Genomic DNA, 19947 nt, shown 5'->3' with positions numbered 1-19947 from the left:
CCCGGCTCGGGAGCCGCGTGTCGGGCGTGGCCTAACCGCAGCCTCGCTTTCATTCTCCTCGCTTGCGTCTCTCTCTCTCTCTCTCGGCGCCATCGCGATACCCTCTTGCCTCAGTGGCTAACGGCTCTCTTCGCATCCTGCTCGGAGACCGGCTTCGGTGAGTGCTTTGACGCCGGGGAAGCGCCCAGGCCGCTGCAGGAAAGCCGTAGGAGGGGCGCTGCATCGAGCATTGGAAGGGGGAGCCGGGAGGGGAGCGGGGAAGAAAGGCTCCTCTTCGCCGTGTGAGGCGGGGGAGGCTGAAGGGAGAGACGCTCCACAAAATGGCGGCGGCTGCCCATAAAGAACGAGAGGGCCCCTCTGCGCACCCTCTTGTGTTTGAAACGCCGCTCTCTCCGTCTCCTTCGTGAGGAGCGGTGCGCGGCTGAAGACCACCGGGAAGGGACGAAATTGTTCCAGGGGGATGGAGAGCATTAGACGTGGTCAAGTCCGCTATAGCAGCAGGTTTAACGCGGGGGCGGGAGAGGAGGAGCCCTTGCCTTACTGCGCCTGCGCGAAGGCTGTTCGCGGAGCGCGGGACAGCAGCGGGGTAGTCTTTGCGCATGCCTGCTGGGGTCTCAGTCCGTAGAACGTGAGACGCGCTGAGCTCGCCTTCCCGCATTCTGCTCAGACCACGTGTTCGCGGCCATTTTACCAGGGGGGAGGGGTGGATTGGTTGGGGCAAAGAATGGGAGCCCATTCTCTCTGCACGTCTGCCTTGATAAGCCGTCGGGAGCCGCTGCGACGCTCACTCACTAGTTCCTGCTTGCTTGCTTGCCTTCCTTCCTTCGATGACTTGTTCCAGCTATTGATGCACTGAGTAGATTGCAGGATCTTGCCATACGCACCTGATGGATGAAATCTGCCTCAGGTCGTCAGCCTCATGTTACCAAAATTATTGACCACAACATTCTAGTAGTTGCTGCACAGGGTGGAGCCAATACCACGCTTCATAAGATGGTTCGAGAACGCCTGATCTTAAAATATTTTTAGCTTGAAAGTAAGATCCACCTGTACGGCTAAGGACTTAATCCAAGCAGATAAACACTCATTTTCCTGTAAAATAGAAAATGTGCTGAACTATTAGCCCTCATACTAATTACAATGAGTTTGCCATAATAATAATTATAATATTTTATTTATATCTGGCTGGGTTTCCCCAGCCACTCTGGGTGGCTTCCAACAAAATATTTAAAAAAAAACTTGTTTCAAAGTGTGTGTTCACCCTAATCACTTTAATCATAAATAGTATGAAAGCTGGCTCCCTAGTAGGGAAGTGGCTTAACACTGCCACCTCTTTTTCACATCTGAGAAAGATTGCCTGCATGCTTCCTTCAATTAACCTTCCATTTTTCTGAAGCAGGCATTGGTGAAAATTGAGAAGTGCTTATTAGCATTTCACCATAGTATGTCCAAACCTCAAAGTCTGACTGATAGCTTATCAGATATTCTGTAGAGAGCAATTCAGATAGGCACGTTGAGTAGGGGAAGTAACCATTTTCCATCTCTGTTTGGCAATTAACAGTTATATCACTGGGAAAACAAGTTAACTGCTCATTTGTAGCTAATTCACTCCTGCCTGCTTATAGCTAACCCCAGTCACCTGTATCTAATTGCCTCTAGAATAATGAAGAACTGTATCAGCTAGGCTCATTCTGTGCCCAGTAAAATGTACTTTTATGCGCTCTTAAGACTGTCCTTTACGTAGAAGGCTCAAGATATAAAAACTTGTAACATTAAAATAATGGCACAAAAACACCTAGTCTGGTATTTAGATAGGAAGCATCAAAAGAACAAGTGGGCAACATTAGCATGCTTTTATTGCATGCTTATTTGAGAGTCAGTCACATTGTTTTCAGTGACGCTTATTCCCAGATAAGTTTGCACAGGATTACAGTTAAGACTGCAATTCTGTGCACAATTGCTTGGGAGTAAGACCTACTGGAAATAATACTTCTGAGTAAACATGCATAATTGCCTGGAAATAAGCAACATTGATTTTTCAGTTTGCTGCTTCCAGATAAATAAATAGCTGCAAATAAAAACAGAAGAAGTAATTTTTCAGGTTCTCGGTGTCTCTGCCTCAGGGCATGCAGGGGAAAGTAAACATGTTAAGTTTACTATGCTCAGTTGGAATAGATAATTATGAGTCTCAGTTCAGTGGGAAACACATAGTAAAACCAAGTCAAGAGGCTCCAGGTGTGGAAGTGAGACTGCTACTGGAAGTCAGGCAACTAATGAAGATAAGCTACAAAAGGAAGATGTGACCCTGGTCAATATGGGCAATTTATACATCAGTGACGACTATACAGCAAATTAACAAGAAGCCGGGCTGTACCAGATTATTCATTGAAGAATAATGATAATCTGATTTCCTGGAAAAGAAAATGGGCTGTTAGTTCTCAGTGATCAGCTACTTGTAAATTGCTAGTGTGGTCTGTTATCTTTTGTCCTTATTCCCACCTATGTTTCCCACATCTAAACACATTTCTTCCCTACAGATAACTTAAACAATGGCATCGGATGAAGGAAAACTCTTCATTGGAGGGCTCAGTTTTGACACCAATGAGCAGAATCTGGAGCAGTTGTTCTCCCCCTACGGAGACATTGCAGAAGGTGAGGAAGGGTGTCACACTTGATTTTATTCTGTAATTACAGAAGTTCTGAATCTGTTAATGTTTCCACACCAGGAAACCAATTGGTAGGGCTTTGGGGTTTGCAAGTGCATGCACTCACACAATGCTAGCAACTATACTATGATAAGTTAAAGACTTGTCACATTTTGCATTCAAGGCATGATAACTCTTTGGCTGAGGCAGAAAATCGCCATTCTTTGTTGAGGCAAGCAACCATTGTAATTCAAGGATGCATTCCAGAAAACAAAGAGTTTGTTGAGGGGTGTGGCCTGGAAAAGTGCCTGGGGCCTGATAGAGAGCCCTCAATGACCACATTTGGCCTGCAGATCATAGGTTCCTCACCCCTGTGTTAATGTCAGCAACCTTGAATGATTTAGCACGGGGGTCAGCAACCTTTTTCGGCTGTGTGCTGGCCCACCGTTCCTCAGACCATGTGGTGGGCCAGTCTATATTTTTGGGGGGGAGGGGGAATGAACAAATTCTTATGCCCCACAAATAACCCAGAGATGCATTTTAAATAAAAGCACACATTCTACTCATGTAAAAACACGCTGATTCCTGGACCGTCCGTGGGCCGGAATGAGAAGGCAATTGGGCCACATCCGGCCCACGGGCCTTAGGTTGCCTTACCCCTGATTTGTGTGATGAAGACTGTCCAACCATGTTCATATTGAACAAATGGGGTTTTGTTAACATGGGAGAGCACTTGATACATATCTGCATTCTGAAGTGATACTCCTGGTAATATATAGTGTTAATAACGATGTGCATTTTGCTTTCTCCAAATTGTGTTGTAATTAATACTATGGCTTGCTGATTATTTATAGCTGTCAAAATGGGATGAGGGGCATGTATAGGTTAGATTTGAAGAATGCCAATGATACATGGCTGCATCTTCCTTGTTTTCAGAGTGATTAATTGTATTCAAAAAATACAAAGGTATCAGGAGGGATGGTGCTTTGATACTACAGACCCTTGGTGTATAGGTCTGAGGTTTCCTGGAAGCAAGCTCTTGTGATTGAGAGATTGGTTAATAAATTACCTGAGCTCATGAATAACAGCATCTTGTTTCCCCAGTAAACTAGACAGCAGGGTTTTTCTTATTCTTCAGCATCCAATTCTTGGAATTTATTTCCTGGATGCCCCTGTGTGGCTATAATGTCCAGAAGGGACCTGGCAAGGGACACTGGCTGTCATCTACATGTAGAAAAAGAGCCAGGAAAATAATCTGTTACAATTTTTTCTCTCTCCAGTGGTTGTGGTGAAAGACAGGGAGACTCAGCGGTCCAGGGGTTTTGGTTTTATTACCTATTGCCGTCCTGAAGATGCCAAGGATGCCATGAGGGCCATGAATGGAGAGGTAAGTGTCGCCCGCAGAGATTGTTCACCATTTCTTATTGCATCCACTTTCTTTCTAACTTCCTAGAATATGGAGAGCTGTTAGATGTGATCTTCTGTCTTGCTTGTATTGCAAAATGTTGTAACTGCCTACTATTATCTTGGTGGGTGTGCTGCACAGTGAGCAGTAATAGTTTTTAGTCCTGAATTACAGCTCCAGGGTTGCTTAATTCACCTTTTGTTAAAGCGACTTTATGATGCTCTTCTAAACTGGGGTGGGGAACCTCTGGCTTGTCAACCCAGAATTCACATTTGGCTCATGAGGCCATTTCACTCCCAAGTTACGCTCAACTGATGTCATAAGTGATGTCAGTTGTGTGGAAAGTTTGGTCCTGTTTGGTTGGGGTGCACCAGTGAGATACACAAAACTGGTGTTCCTGAATTCAGCTTTTAAATTTATTTTTAATAAAAATATTTATTTAAATATTAAATTAAATTAAATATTTATTCTGTGGGTATTGCATAGCATTCAGCAGAGCAGGGATTTGTTCTGCTTCCCAGTGGCAGAGGATGCAAATTGTTCAAAGCAAAATTTCAATCCAAGCTTTGATTATATTGGACTCCTGCGTCCTTGGTAGCAGGTTGGAAGAGTAGCATCATCTTGTTAAAAGCTCTGGCTCTGATTTGTTCTCTTGCTTCTCCCCAAGTCTGTGGATGGGCGTCAGATCAGAGTGGACCAGGCTGGAAAATCCTCCCGTGGCTCTTCTGGAGGCAGAGGGCGTGGACGTGGATTCTCCAGAGGTGAGCTTTCCTGTGGCAATGTGCCCTTCCGTGCTAACTGCTTAGTGGTGTGGGAGCAAATAGGCTTGATAAACATTTGTGTCTTTGCTGCAGGAGGTGGAGGATATGGAGGTGGCCGTTATGATAACAGAAGCGGTGGCTATGGTGGATCTAGAGACTATTATGGCAGCAGGTAAGACCAGCATGCACGCCTAAGAGATACTTGGTTGCAGCAGATTGTGGTACCTACAAATATGTTAAGATCATGATCCTTTGTGTTCTGTTTTAGAATAACAGTTTGAGAGTTCCTTCTGAACCATTAAACTTTTCCTTAGTTAGCAAAAGAGAGCTGTTGAAGTGTTCCTGATTATTTTAGCACTAGGAAATAGGCTTAGCCAGCTGTGTGCTGCTATGGCATGGAAGCTGCAGGTATTGCTGTTTTAGTAACAACAGGCTATCATGTAGAAAGGAAGACTAGTCCTGTCATGCCTGTGTTTCTTGTCTAAATAACAACACAGTTGGTGGGTATGAGTCTGCCAGTAAGACTTGACTTACTGTAATTGAAATTGTTAACCTTAAATGAATATCAAATTACAGTGCTGCTGTATGCCCTTGTTCCTTCATGTATTGTGATTGGCTTATGTTTCATTTTGGTGGGACGTGGTGGCTGGAATCTAGTCTGGGATGATACCTGGTTTTCAACATTGCTGAGATACATCGCCCAGTCCAGGCCCCTATACATCTCTGGCTCATGTGAGCCAGAGAGGCACCACAATTTCCTTAAACTGCTCAGCTGGGCGATGCGAATCCTCCAGCCCCTCAGCTGAGCGAGCCCACATACTGCTGCAGCTTGCGCAGGCCAGGGGACTTACTCAAAGGTGCAAGCAGACGGAGCCTGAGAAGGTGGTCACCCAGAACTTATTCAGGCGCCGTCTGCTTGCGCATTTGCCGTCTGCAGGCAATTTGAGCTGATGCAATGCATTGTCAGCTTAAAATGTCTGAAACTGGTATCACGATCTGAACAACAGTGGGATCCTGCTTTCCAACTGGTTTCTCTTTGCCCCTAAGGCAACTTAGCCAAAGTGGTGCCTTTTTTATGCTGCTGGACTCCCATCAGCCTCAGCCAGCACAGCCAATTTTCAAGGAAGATGGGAGTTGTAGTACATCAACATTCAGAGGGCCATAGCTCCCACCGTGTCCTGGGTTTGTGTTTTGATTCTGGTCATTTTGTGATGCAGATCTATGCCCATCACCTATGCCATCTGTGTACATGGTGCTTTACAAAAACTGCAAGAAGCAAAGAAGTAGTTGCCATTTTGCATTCATATAGGTGCTTACTGGGTACAGTATTGGAAAGACATCTTGAAAAACTAGCTAGAAATGGATCCTAGTTTTTTATAACCTTATTACTAAATTGGTCCTTCTCTTAATGACCAATTTATATACAGCACTTAAATAAGAATGAGGTTTATAAATGAGCAATTCTGTATTGCACGTAAAGGGTTTTTTGTGATTTTGGCATTATAGTGATATTTTAATATGCCCACCTGTACAATGGGACATCAGCCCCAAAATAAGTTCTGGGTGGTCTTCCAGGTCCCCAGATCAGATTTTTTTTTCCATGGGCGGGAGGAAGCAAAGAAGAATCCCCACTGCATGAGTGGATGGATGTCTGCTCATACTACGTTGAATCTCGCTCAATGTATAGCATTTAACAGCAGCTCAGCAGTGACATATCAGTCTTTTGTGCTTTTTCCCTCAAGGAATCAAGGAGGCTATGGAGACCGTTACTCTGGGAGCTCCTACAGAGACAACTACGATAACTAGGTAAGTGTATGTCTAAGCACCATCTGCTTCTGATAACAGGATAGCTATTAAAGAATAGGACTGAGTTCTCTCACGTCACAGGCTAACTCTGTCAGCAGAACTCCTTTCCTCATCAGCAAGTCTAGCATAATTGCGTATGGAGATTTGGCCTGTTGCTGGAGTGAAGCAAAAAATAAAAATTGGACAGTTATACCCATCCACACACTTTTTTTTTTTAAGGGACACTGTTGAACCAGTCTATAAAAACCATGACTACAGCCTTTTATACACGGAAACTTTCTCCGAACCGTAAGTTTATGGGAATTAAACCTCCACGTTCCTAATAGGGTCTTTTAAAAGCAAAAAAAGTGTATGCAAATATTCATTTACTGGCAGATAATTTCCACCCTGCATCATCTCCAAGGCTGCAAACAGTTGCCCTGGGCTGGGAGGAGGGAGACTAGCTTAGCATCATGCACCAATGTTCTTCAGTGTACTTTATGATTTGTACCTGCTTCTTGTCCTCAGCTTGCACCGAGCATAAATCCTTCCTGAATCAAGATCGTCCTTCCAATGGCCGTATTTATAAAGATTTTTGGAGCTTCGCTGAATCTTGTTTAGTTCTCTACCTGTATCTTCCCTTTTTGTAGTCTTACCACAAGCAGCCCAACAGCTTCTGCTACAGGATGGCCTGTTAGAGCTTTCTGAAGGAAAACATTTTAATTTGCCTTTTTTTACAGGTGTGTTTAAGCATTTTTGAATACATACTTTTATTGCTTTCCCCCACCTCCACCCCCTGGATTTCTTTTAACACACCAAGATGGGGGTTCTGACCTATTCTTCACCTATAATTCCCCAGAGTCTGAGCAAGGTGTAAGGATCCTCCTTGTTTTTATAAATGCATTAATACCTTGTAGTTTTGTAAAAGTCCTATGGTGTAGCAAGCAAGGGGTATGGTGGAAGGCAAAACCCCCTTGATTATAAAGGGAGACGTGTGTTTGATCTTCAGAAATCAGAATTTATACTGTATGATGTACCTAGAACTGAAGCTTGCAGAACTTGCAAGTTGTTCTTGAAAAACCGTTTGTTTATATTTTTTTTTAAACTGGAAGACACACATGTAACTCGATATTGTACTAAAAGTGGTTAAGGAATTCCTGTATTCAGTTCTTTGGCTTCACGAAGCCTATTAAATGCCCTTCTGAAAATGAAATTTGTTCTTGACGTTTTAACACTTCAACTATGCCCAATCTAAAGCCATAATACATGGCGCATATTTTAAACTGCTGTGTATTTGTTAAACGGATACCTTGGAGAGGAGATGCCGAGGAATTTCAGTACTTAGTTCAGTGGGCTAAATCCCACAAGCATTTGTATTTGGGTGCTTTGTATATTGTCAGTTTGAAACTTTTGTGCCTTGTGTTTGGGATTCTTTCTATATTGGCTTCTGTGCCACAGAACCTCTGCTGTTGAGGTATTCTGGGATAAGCATGTAAGATACCAGCCTGGCCTGTGGAGCCTGAACTAGATGCATCCATGGGTATGGGCTATAATCCCTTGGGTGGTATTCAGCTTGACTTTTACCAAAAAGCATACCCATTGATAACAATGTTTGCCCATTAATTTCAGTATGTTTACTCTGAGTAAACTTTGTTCGATACCACTCCTTGTTTGACTATATACATCACAGAGGAATATCTGTAACAGTGGGCAATCTGTCTTAATAGGGCAGGTTATCTGCTGTTGCCAATGTCTCCACTCAGGTACCTAAGAAAAGGGTCCCAAAGCAGTGTGTGAAAACCACTGAGCTAACCTGTAGGTGGGGCTCTATGCCATGATTCCATGGGAATTAAGACACCACCACTTTACCTCCCAAATGGTGTAAGGTGTACACCTTGACTTACAGAAAATACCAGGCTTTGATTTTAAAAAATAAGGGGGAAACATGTTTTGGTATCGACAATATGCCTGAATATATATTTTGGGGAGAGGAGAGTTTACCTACTAAAATCTCAGAAGCTGCTATCCCATCGTGGGCCCAAAGACTTGAAGTGCTTTGCACGCCTTCTTGCCTTTCCTTGTGGCTAGCAAAACTAGACTAGTCATGCAGTGTAAACATTCATTGCACAATTGAAATAAGAGCATATGCAAATTTGGCGTATTTGCATTGTGTGTCCTAGATGTGGAATGCAGCTGTGTTTTGCACAGACTATGCAAGGGCACACAGACCTCTGCATAGGCCGTATTTCGTAGCCAACCTGCATTTTGTCACATTTACGTTAAGGCTTGTTTTGTGATAAATCTCAGGGAACTATTATGAGACCCTGAAAAGGGCAGGGGCAACAAACACATGGGCTTCAGAACAGAGTCAATACTTCATTGGAAGGGATTCTTGCTGTGGCTTCTGGTGTCCTGTCCTTTCCTGCTGGAAGAGTTTGCTGCTGCTACTGCTGTTGTTTCTGCTGCTGCTGGCTGAGCACTTACTGATCTTGTTGGTGCCTGAGGTAGTGCCTCCTGCTTCTTCTGTTCTTTATATCTTTATAATTTACTGAAGCTACCAAAAGCCAGGTTCCTTGGTTGGGTACAGTTTTGAGACAGATACAAGAGAGTTTCCACTGTTGGCTTTTTAAGCCATTTATATACACCATAAACACATATGCCAGTATGATTTTCAGTACAGTTTAACATCTAACAACAATAAAAATACACAATTAATACACAAGTAATTAAATGACAGAGTGGAAAAATAAAATTACCAGTTGTTTCAAAATACGAGCTGGTTGTTTTAGTAGGCAAGCTCCACCAATGCTACTTTGGCATCTTATGAGTGGGAGGCTGAGCTTTCTGACCACAATAAACTGGTTTCTTCCTTTGCTTTGTTTAAATGGAGCAGGGAGAAAACTCCACAAAGCGAAAAGTCTTGAGTGGGGTGGGTAGTTGTGTTTCAATGTAAGTATTTTTGAAATTACAGTAAAACCATTCCCGGGGGGGGGCCTGGGCAGGTGTGTGACACCTTGTAGGTATTTTGATGGGAATGGTAAGCACACATTGTCGTGACTTTAAAATCTTAAGAAATCACTCTGGACTTGTTTGATGATAGATGAAAGCTGATGGGTGTCTGCCACTTTACCTGCATCTGTTGAAACCAAATCAGATTTAAATACATCTCATTTCAGTTGTAGTGAGAGGAGCTAATGGTACAAGAGTCAAGAACATTCTATAAATTGCTGCATCAAGTGTAGGATTTTTGATTGAGAATGCTTGTAGATTATCAAACTTGTGCAATCATTGTGTATCCAGGTTGTTTCAGTGGCCCATTGGCTTAGTTAGGCAGTGGTTTCTTGTGGTTGCTTTTAAAACCATGGTGATACCAACCTTTTGCTCCGATCCCGTTTTGTGAGCAGAGGATTAAAATACCCTCGTCTTCAGGAAGGAAGATGGAATGCCTGTAAAATATTTAATGTGGATTAAACCCAAGACATGAATTCAGCAAGCAAGGCTCCATTGACAAGATAGTCATGGTATTGAGTATTGAGCCAGAATTGTAACATGGCTTTATTTGGCAGGTGGAAGGGGCACCCCTGGATCCGGAAGTGAGTTTACCTCAAGGCTGGAGTTGAGAAAAGACTTTCCCTTTGGGTACCTCTCTGGAGCTCCTGTCTTGTGCGTATATTAATGTGGTCATTCTAAAATATGAAGGGCAAGCCTTCCAAAAAAATGAAGTTAGGCTGTGGGGGGTGGAATGAGTACTAATTAAGTAATGCAAGTACACTTGCACACAGACACATCAACAGTGGCATCTGCTGTGGCATGGATGCACCATCTGAAAAGTGCTTCTCCCATTGAAACTTGGTTTTTATTAAACCTTTACTCCAGCTGGTGTAGCCTTCATAAAAACCAGTGTTTTTCCCATGTCCCCACATCAACAGCTGCCTGACATCCAATGAGAGAGAGAGCATTCTCTGTAAATTGCTGCATGAAGTGCTCCATAAGTGTTCATTGAGAATGCCTAGACTCGTGCAGTTTTTGTGTGTTGAGGTTATTTCGGTGGCCCCTCCAGTCTTGAGTGCTGGCTTCTTGTGGGTTCAGCCTACTTAAGAGCAGGACAGAGTTTACCCATCTCTGCTCCTTGTGTATAAAGTTTCCTCTCCCTACTGCTTTTCATTCTGCAGCCAAAATAGTGCAACTTCTGCCAAACCTTTTAGAACCTGCTTCATTTTGGCTCTAAGCTGGAAGCAGGGGCACTGCTACTGCTTGATGACACTACTCTCCCATTCCTCTCACCAAAAGCCAGGGTGGGAAGCTCATTTTCTTCCCGAGCCCAAGAGCTGAACACATTTCTTAGCTGTAGTTTGTTAGAAAGATGCAGAACCTGATCCACATACACCTGGGTGACTCCAGAAAATGAATGGGGCATAGTTAGCTCTTCCCCATCCTGTTCTGGAGCTTTGGGTCTCTGGCTGAGAGTAGGCTGTACAGTGGTGCCTCGCAAGACGAAAAGAATGCGTTCTGTGATTCTCTTCGTCTAGCGGTTTTTTCGTCTTGCGAAGCAAGCCCATTGAAGGATTAGCACTATTAGCGGCTTATCTGCTGATCTGATCAGCTGATAAGCGGCTTAGAAAAAGGGGGGAAGGGAAAAAAAACAGCAGGAACTCGCAAGACATTGTCGTCTTGCAAAGCAAGCCCATAGGAAATTCGTTTTGCGAAGCACCTCTTTCGTCTAGCGAGTTTTCCGTCTTGCGAGGCATTCGTCTTGCGGGGCACCACTGTAACAAGATTTGTTTCCTCTATTGCTGTAAGTGGCCATCACTTCATTTAAAATTCAACCCACTGACCACAGGACCTTAAACACTGCTGTTTCAGGAAGTGGAAATTGATGGTATCGGCTGGGAGAACTGAAATAGTAAGTTTTCGTGAGAACACCCTCAGTTCTTGTTTAGTTTTGAATTTCTTGTTGGTGTTTTTCGAGCCCTCCAAGTGTGTGGGGGGTGTAGTGTTGCTGAGAACACCCTTTAATTCTCTACTGTGGGAGCTAGCTTTTGGCCCTCAAGAAGTTACTTTGTGGCCTGGCACTGTTTTGCTTGCTGGTTGATTTACGGTGTTTCCTTGTACTTTAGTGTATGTTTTGTGTTTAAAGGGTTCACCACTTCAAGGCTTCCCTAGGATAAAAAGCAGTATATAAATATATGATAGCAATGTGATCAGGGCAGGCATGGAGAGGAACCTAATCCTTTCCTCCCCTTCTGTGGTCCTGGGGGGGAAAATCCTCTTCTGAAGAGGAAGTCCCATCTGTTGGTGCTGAGGAAAGCCTTCCCCCACCCCACCCCAAATGCAAATAACATCTTCGGAGAAGGGATTTTCCTCAGGATGAGTAGAAACGAAGGAGAAAAAGGGTTACATTCCCTCTCTGATCCCACCAGCTGATTCAATATCCACTTTATAAAAACATGCTGGTTAGATGCTAAGGTGCATTTGTCCTGAGACTAGGTTGTGAATTTTTAATATCTTCATGCTTAGAAGGCTTCCCAAAGCTGTAAAGCGTCAATAAATAAATTATTTTCCTTTCTTTTCTTTTAAAAAGGCACATGCACTGTTGCAGACCAGCTTAGGTTTTCCTGTTGAAAGTCAGTATGTGGTGCACACATTTAATTGAAGTGGGGCACACAGTGCAGTGGCAATTGGAATTGCAGCTCAGGGAAGGGGAGATATGGAAGGCTCCTTACTCTTCAGAGGAACAGAATCCTGCTGGATGTCTCTTTGTAGCTTTGGTATCCCTCTGCATTGGACAGTGGCACTTGAGAACCCATCTCCGCTGATTCAGAAACTGATGCCGCTACTACAAGCACTGATGGTGCCCCACCTCAAAACAGCCTGGAAGAAAGTCCTCAGATCATTAGTAGGGTGGCAGAAAGGTAAAGAGTTCTGCTATGAAGGGACGGGGCAATGCAAGGTGGGTGTAATTGCTTGTGTGGTTTTCCCCCCCAAGGAGGCGATCTGTTCCAGAGGTGAGTAGATGTTTGAAGACCAAAAGTATTGTGCTTCCTTTCTTTGTCTTTCAGAGTGAGCCAGTGAGAGAACCTGAGAAGGACTGCCGCTACCACACAAGTCCTGAAGAAGCAGCCTTAGCAAATGCTGCTTTTCAGAGAAAAGGCAGGCTGTATTAGTGCTTAGAATCAGATGAAATACTGGGGAGCGTTGAAGGAAGGTGTCCTTCACCTTCATGCCCAAACTTTCCTTTTTGTCCCCTGTTCCCCCCTCCTTCCAGGGGCAATTTGGCAAGCAGGGTTGTGAAGCCCCATCAAAGTAGCGGGAACTTACTCTTAATCCTCTTGGAGATGATGATTCTCAGCCAAACCACTTAAAATCCTGGCCTGCCACTAGCAGCGTAAGATGCAGCCTTCGAGCATTTTGCCAGAAATGTTTTTTGGGTTTTTTTTTTTTTTACAATAAACATCTTCCAGAAATCATCAGGTTTTGAAGAATTTATTTTATATTGCTCAAGCAATATAAAGGTGCTGAAGCCTGTGGCAACATCTCAGCTCCAGAGGGTTTTGAACGATCTGGAGTAATTCTATTCCAATCTGGTTTCTAGCCCAAATCTAGGACCGAGACATCTTCCAACCCTCAGAGATAATCTACACCAGGGACTAGTGGGGCAGGGCGAGGCGAGTCTATCCCTGTTCAGTCTGGTTATTTATATCATCAACCATAGTATCCTTCCACAATGCCTGACTGGGGAGAGGGGACTGCTTTGTGGCAGCAGTCTTCCCCTGTTGCTGCTTGGCTGAAAGCTCCCTTTTCTACAAGAAGCAGCTGCCACTATACATACATTTGAATACATACATTTGCATGCAAAATAGTTTGCCTTTTCTACTACAGGGTGAGTCTCATCCTGCAGAGGTTTCTCCATTCTGATTTAAATCAGGGATTTGTTCAATTTATATCTCTCCCTCCCAAAGTAGCCCAGAACAGGGTTGATTGATTTTATGTACAAAGGCCAAGAATGAGAAGCTGAGGATGTATCCAGATGTGAAATGGGATATTGGCAATCAGGATATCCTGTGACTTTTTTTTAAAAAAAAAGCAGTGGTATTTCCTAGAATTTATACATACTGATTGTGAAGAAGATGATTTTACTATTTATATCCCACCCATCTGTCTAGGTTTCCCCAGCCACTTTGGGTGGCTTACAGCATATATAAAAACATAGTAAAATATCAAACATTTTAAAAAGGGGAATCCATCTAAGCAGTTTACAAAAAAACAAGAAAATCAATTTAAAAATTACAGAAACAGTATAATTCAGGTTAAAATAGGATACATTATAGACTAGTTTCAGCATTCTGTGTCATTCAATGACAATTAGATCTACGGAACCAAATAATGACTCCTTATTTCTACCTGATTATTTCAGGTATCTTTGATCTGCATGGAGTCAGATTGAAATCCAACAGGCAGAAAACGAGGTATTGGGTCTGAAATAGATAACTTACCTCCTGCTTCACTAGCAAGGTCCTGATCTGGATTGGGGGGGGCCCACCTCCAATTTACAGTTTTTCTATCTATTTATTTATTATAGAACTAATTGTGGAAGGGTTGTATTGTTTACTTTTGCCACCTAAATGTTTCCTGTCAGGAAGAAAGTGGTGAAAAGCAAACAGCAATCTAAAACACTATATTTGATTGTGTCACAAGGGAGCTTAGAGTTGGCAACTTGACCAGGAAGAAAATGAATTCTCTGGAACCAGAAGCTTGAAAAACTCTCCTTTCTTTTCTTAGAAGTAGGACATGCCTGAAAGATGCCAACTCCATTTCCTATTGAGAAGCAGTGTCAATAGTCTTATATTTCCTCATAGAAAAAAAAATTCTGAAGATCTGCAGAGCTCAAAAATAAAATGTATTTGCATTATTTTAACTGCTTTTGCAAATTGTGCAGTTCCTTTGATAGCAATACATTTTTTCAGTATCCTGGCTACACACTTGCATTTGACTTGTGCTCAGAGATTCACTTGTCAAAAGTACTATTTTCTGTACCTGTTCTTGGTAATTACTGTGCCCCCCACTTTTTTGCCTCTTGGGAATGTCATATTAAATTTTTGTTGGCTGGTGACATTCTTAAGGTTTCAGCTTCTTTCAAGAACACACATTCTCTTGAGAAGAGGGGCAGCTGCAACTTTTTAAATGCATGAGCAACTAAAAGCACAGGTGTTAAACTGCAAGGTGCTGCACAACCTGCCATTTCACACTGCTAGAAGAGTTGCTTCAAAAAATCAGAGAACAGGCTGTTTTTCTACTATTCTACCAAGAGAACAATTGCCCTCTTACAGCAGCCACAAAAGGAAAGGCAAGGGAGGGAGGCATTTTAAATGAAAAATGGAATTCAACTGTGCTGTAAAGACACAAAGTTCCAAAGTCTGGGAGCAGCCACTAAGAAGGCCCTGTCCCATGTCCCTGCCAGCCGTGCTTGTGAGGGTGGTGGGACCAAAAGAGGGCCCTTCCCCCAAGGATCTCAGAACCTGGCCCAGTTCATAGGAGGTAATAGTATGTTGAAGGTGTAGATTGAATACAGATGGGGAAGGATGGCAGTTGTCAGTCCAGCCCCAAGCTGCAGAGGTTAAACTGACCACCTGTGTAATCTTTACATAGGGACAAGTTTTATGCGTGTAGGCTGTGTACAAGGGCTTGGGAGCCGCACACAAAAGCATGAACATACACAGATTCAGATGTGGATACAGTGGGGCTTCTCATCTCTACCTTCCTGCCCCCTCCCATGCACATGCCTCCCCCATTGCTGTTAACTTTTCCCTTTTCTTGCAAGGAATCCTATTTGGAATAAGGGAATTTCCCTTTAAGAAAGGGAAACATTGACAGCTATGGCCTCCCTCCCCCCTTGGGGCCACTCCTGTGGCTATCAGCTCATGTGGTTACAGGTAGGTAGCCGTGTTGGTCTGCCATAGTCAAAATAAAAAAAAATCCTTCCAGTAGCACCTTAAAGACCAACTAAGTTAGTTCTTGGTATGAGCTTTCGTGTGCATGCACACTTCTTCAGATATACTGCTCATGTGGTGTTAGCCTCTGCCTCATTCCTAAAGGTTTTTCCCCCTTTTATAAATTCACAGTCGTACCTCGGAAGTCGAATGGAGCCTGTTCAACTTCCAAAACGTTTGGAAACCAAGGCACGGCTTCCGATTGGCTGCAGGGAGTTTCCTGCAGCCAATTGGAAGCCGTGTCGGACGTTCGGGTTCCAAAGAACGTTCGCAAACCAGAACACCCCCGGGTTTGCCGTGTTCAGAAGCCAAAATGTTTGACTCTCAAGGTGTTTGACTTACAAGGTAAGACTATACAAAGGAAGCCTGTGAAATGCGCTGTGCAGAGTGCTCCTCTTCAGGGTTCCAGCCACCAGCAGCTTCTGCAGTGCTCCATTCCCCCCCCCCTTCCTTTGCTCAAGTCAATCCACATTGAGCTGCTTCTGGGTTTTCCCTTACAAGATTCCACCCTCCTGTAATACCGTATTTTTCGCTCCATAGGATGCACTTTTTCCCTCCTAAAAAGTAAGGGAAAAAGTCTGTGCGTCTTATGGAGCGAATGTGTGTTCCCTGGAGCCAAATCGCTGTTGTCTTGTGCCCCTGGGCTGCTCTTTGGGGGTGGGGGGAGGAGCCACGGTGCTCTGCCGGCAGCCTCCGCTTTCCCCTGAAGCCCCGGCAATGTTTACAAGCAGCGGGAAGGCTGTGCGCTCCCGGGCTGCTCTTTGGGGGTGGGGGGAGGAGCCACGCGGCTCTGCCGGCAGCCTCCGCTTTCCCCTGAAGCCCCGGCAATGTTTACAAGCAGCGGGAAGGCTGTGTGCTGCTGGGGTGATTTTGGGGGTGGGGCGAGGGGAGCTACCCTGCTCTGCCTGCAGACTTTGCTTTCCCCTGAAGTCCCGACAAGGTTTGCAAGCAGAGGGAAGGCTGTGTGCTCCTGGGGTGGAGGGTGGGGGTGGGGAGCAGCAAATTGCTGTCTCTCAGTGCCTCCTAATTCAACTGCAAAGGATTGCCTAACTGGATTCTGAGCTCCATTTGAAGTTTAAAAATAGTAAGTTTGGGGATTTCTTCAAGTAGCAGTTTTGGGGAAATAGTCATAAATACATGCAAAGCATCTCCACAAACCAGTAATAGTAATTTCAGCTAAAACTGAGCAGGTATCTGGCTCAGGAACAGTTTAAACTGCACAGCTATAACCGGACATCCTGTGTGTTTGTGTGTGGACCATGTTCCTAGCAGCTAATCTTTATTGCTGAAAAGAGGCTCTGATATTCCACTCCAACTCTATAATTCATTATACAAATTCTTACAAGTACAGTCCACCTATACTAAACCAAAAACATTGTGTTCTCTTGGTATTGAATAGAAGCTATTTATCTGCCCTCTTTTCCTCCTCTGTTCTTTGCTCAGTTACTCCATTTTGAATCTTCCTTTCAAAACAACCATGCCTGTTTTGAGAAAACTTCAGAGATTTAGGAACTGGAGCACAATCATTTGATTTTTTTGCTGTTCCTCCATACTCCAAGCACTTTTCATTTGCACAGCCCTGGTTTCTCTCCCTGACTATTAATATTCTTGATTAATAACAGTAAAATGCTCAAATTTTAGTTTTTGTGACTGCTGCCAATACTGACTTCCCAGTGATAATGAAAACAGCTACACTATAATGGAATGTGTCCTTTTTCCATTCTCATCATTATATACCGTGGCTCGCTTTAAAGCAGCAAAGAGGACAGGAGCCACACACACTTTGCTGTTTTAAATAGTTTAGTACAACATTTGAGTCAGATTTTTTTTCTTGTTTTCCTGCTCTAAAAACTTGGTGCGTCTTTTGGTCAGGAGCGTCCTATGGAGCGAAAAATACGGTAATTTCTTGTACACCCTGGGGTTCCTGTAAGGCTTGCTATTTCCCTCTTCTATTGGGATGGGGCAGTTTGGTCTGGGTAAGGACCCGCACTCGGAAAAATGAGTTTGCTGCTTTGCACAGCAGGAGTGAGAGCAACATTTCTGGGTTAGGAACTGATAGTTCAGTAACAGGAGCTTTATTTAGAGGGGCCTCTAAGACCTGCTGCTAAAACTGAAAGGCCTAAGGAGCCAGGGCAAGTTCCAGAGCATTCAAGGGGATCAACAAATCGCAAGCTCTACCAATGCCCTCTGGGGAGTCTGCAGCGCACGTTCCCTGCTTCTGCCTCCCCTGAGCCCATTCACCTGGCTGGAATGCAGCTTGATACACAAAAATAAAAGCCAGTTTTGTTAATCTGCCCACCACCAGCATTTGGCCCCAAGGAGGTTGCCCAAGACAGAATGTGGCCCTCCGAATTGAAGAGAGTCCCTGCCTCTGGTATAGAGGTTGTGCATACTCTGCCTCCCCCTTGTGGTGTTCCCTTGCCATTGCAATGCAGCCAAAAGCACATCTTTTTCCCCAAAGCCGCCTTTTGGATGCAAAGGAAATGCTCATGAAACACATCCCACAGCATGTTGGCCTCTGCGTGCTGCAATGAGGTTCTGGCCCACAAAACAGCCTCAGTGAGAGGCTGTTAAGAGTTTCTTTGGAGTTGCTGAAGATGCGTCTCTACATGGTATTTGACCCCCGAGACATGTTTTAGGATTCACCCTGTTCTTTTGACTATTGTGTTTTAATACAGTATTTTTAAATTGCTGTAACCCAACCTGGGGCTTTGTGGTCAAGGGCAGATAAGAAATAGAATTAAAAAAATATATATGAAGGTGATGATGCCTAGTGGTGGAGCTAAAAAACTGCTAACACATTTGCAAAGCTAAGCAAGGCCCAGTACAGTTTCAAATTGGATGGGGGACTCTGTGTAGAGATTTCTACATTGTAGGGCAGCTTTCCAAACTTTTCATGTTGGTAACACACTTTTTAGACATGCATCATTTGGCAACACAGTAATTTAGCTTTACTAGCAAACCAGAGGTTGACCTAACTAACCCTTTTCCAGCCCTTGGAGGAGAGTGGGGAGTAATTGCACGGCACACCTACAAACTGCAGCCGACACTGATGTGTTGCAGCGCAGAGTTTGGAAATCTTTGTTGTAGGGGGTTGGGCTAGAATAGATGACCCCCAGTGCCAACTACAGTGGTACCTCGCAAGACGAATGCCTCGCAAGACAAAAAACTCGCTAGACGAAAGGTTTTTCCGTTTTCGATTTGCCTCGCAAGAGGAATTTCACCTATGGGCTTGCTTCGCAAGACGAAAACGTCTCGCGACTTTGTTTCCTTTGTCTAAAAACAAATACATGTTTTGTTTATAAAGTTAATTTATTTTCCCTTCAATTTTTGAACTGCTCTTTACAGTATGTGTGACTTTAAAGAGCAGTTAATAAACTGTTGTTGTACCAAATTTGGCTTTGTTTGGACTTTTTTTGACCATAGGAACGCATTAATTGATTTTCAATGCATTCCTATGGGATTTCGCAAGACGAAAAATTCGTTAGACGACAAAACTTGCGGAACGAATTAATTTCGTCTTGCGGGGCACCACTGTACAATTCTGTGATGCAAACCAACCACAAGCCTTTCTATTTGTCTGGGCAAAATAGAAATGCAGCAAATCTTCTCTATGTTCTTTCTATCTTTTTGTAAACCACTTTGAGATAAATAGGGTCTCAGCTGGCATACTAAAAATGGAGCTGGGAGACAGCCACACTGAATTGACTTGTACCGCCATGGACAACTATGAGTCCAAAATGACTCCCAGGCTGCGCACCTGGTCTTTCTGGGGCACAGTTACCCCATTCAGGACCAGGGATTCCTCACATCTGCCCCCCCAAAAAAAACAATACTTCTGTCTTGTCAGGACTCAACCTCAATCCATTAACCACCACCCATCTTCCAACCACCTCCAGACACACAGGACGTTCACCACCTTTACTGGTTCCAGTTTAAGAAGAGGTAGAGCTGGGCATCATCCACATACTGGTGAACACTTATCCCAAAGCCCCTGATGATCTGTCCCACAGGCTTCCTATAGATGTTAAAAAAAACAGCGTGGGAGGGAGAGGACGGAGCCCTGAGGCACCCCACAAGTGACTTCCCAGAAGTCTGAACACTCCAACACCACTTTCTGGACACAGCCTAGGAGGGATAAGAACCACTGGATAACTATGTCCCCAGCTCCCAACTCCTAGATGGTCCAGAAGTACTGTATACCATGGTCTGTATCAAAGGCTACTGAGAAATCCAGCAGGACCAGGAGGCAGGTTTCACCTCTTTCCATAGCCTGCCGGAGATCATCAACCAGTGCAACCAAGGCAGTTTCAGTCCCGTGATGGGGCCTGAATCCTGATTGGTGATAAAGAGAGGTTAAATCA

The 19947-nt window shown here is 44.0% G+C and overlaps 1 protein-coding gene across 8 annotated transcripts; it reads left to right on the top strand.

The window, feature by feature from the left end:
* Nucleotides 1-13064, top strand: LOC309522316 (cold-inducible RNA-binding protein-like). 8 transcript variants are annotated; one of them, XR_014215012.1, is made up of 10 exons: nucleotides 1-157; nucleotides 2538-2652; nucleotides 3926-4032; nucleotides 4718-4811; nucleotides 4905-4983; nucleotides 6554-6617; nucleotides 6837-6905; nucleotides 10163-11077; nucleotides 11373-12508; nucleotides 12656-13064. XR_014215012.1 is itself a non-coding variant. In XM_082205577.1 (7 exons), the coding sequence occupies exons 2-6, from the start codon at nucleotides 2550-2552 to the stop codon at nucleotides 6615-6617; spliced, it is 447 nt and encodes a 148-aa protein (XP_082061703.1). In that variant the 5' UTR covers nucleotides 1-157; nucleotides 2538-2549; the 3' UTR covers nucleotides 12656-13064. The 8 variants fall into 8 exon arrangements, 2 of the variants coding, with proteins under 2 accessions (XP_082061703.1, XP_082061702.1); XR_014215013.1 differs by having other exon boundaries at nucleotides 11373-12546; XR_014215011.1 differs by lacking the exons at nucleotides 6837-6905; nucleotides 11373-12508 and having other exon boundaries at nucleotides 10163-10259.
* Nucleotides 13065-19947: the final 6883 nt, after the last annotated feature.

The sequence above is a fragment of the Podarcis vaucheri genome (assembly GCF_965113315.1).
Source record: "Podarcis vaucheri genome assembly, chromosome: 17".
Taxonomy (NCBI): Eukaryota; Metazoa; Chordata; class Lepidosauria; order Squamata; family Lacertidae; genus Podarcis; species Podarcis vaucheri.
This window is presented reverse-complemented; position numbering and strand designations above follow the sequence as displayed.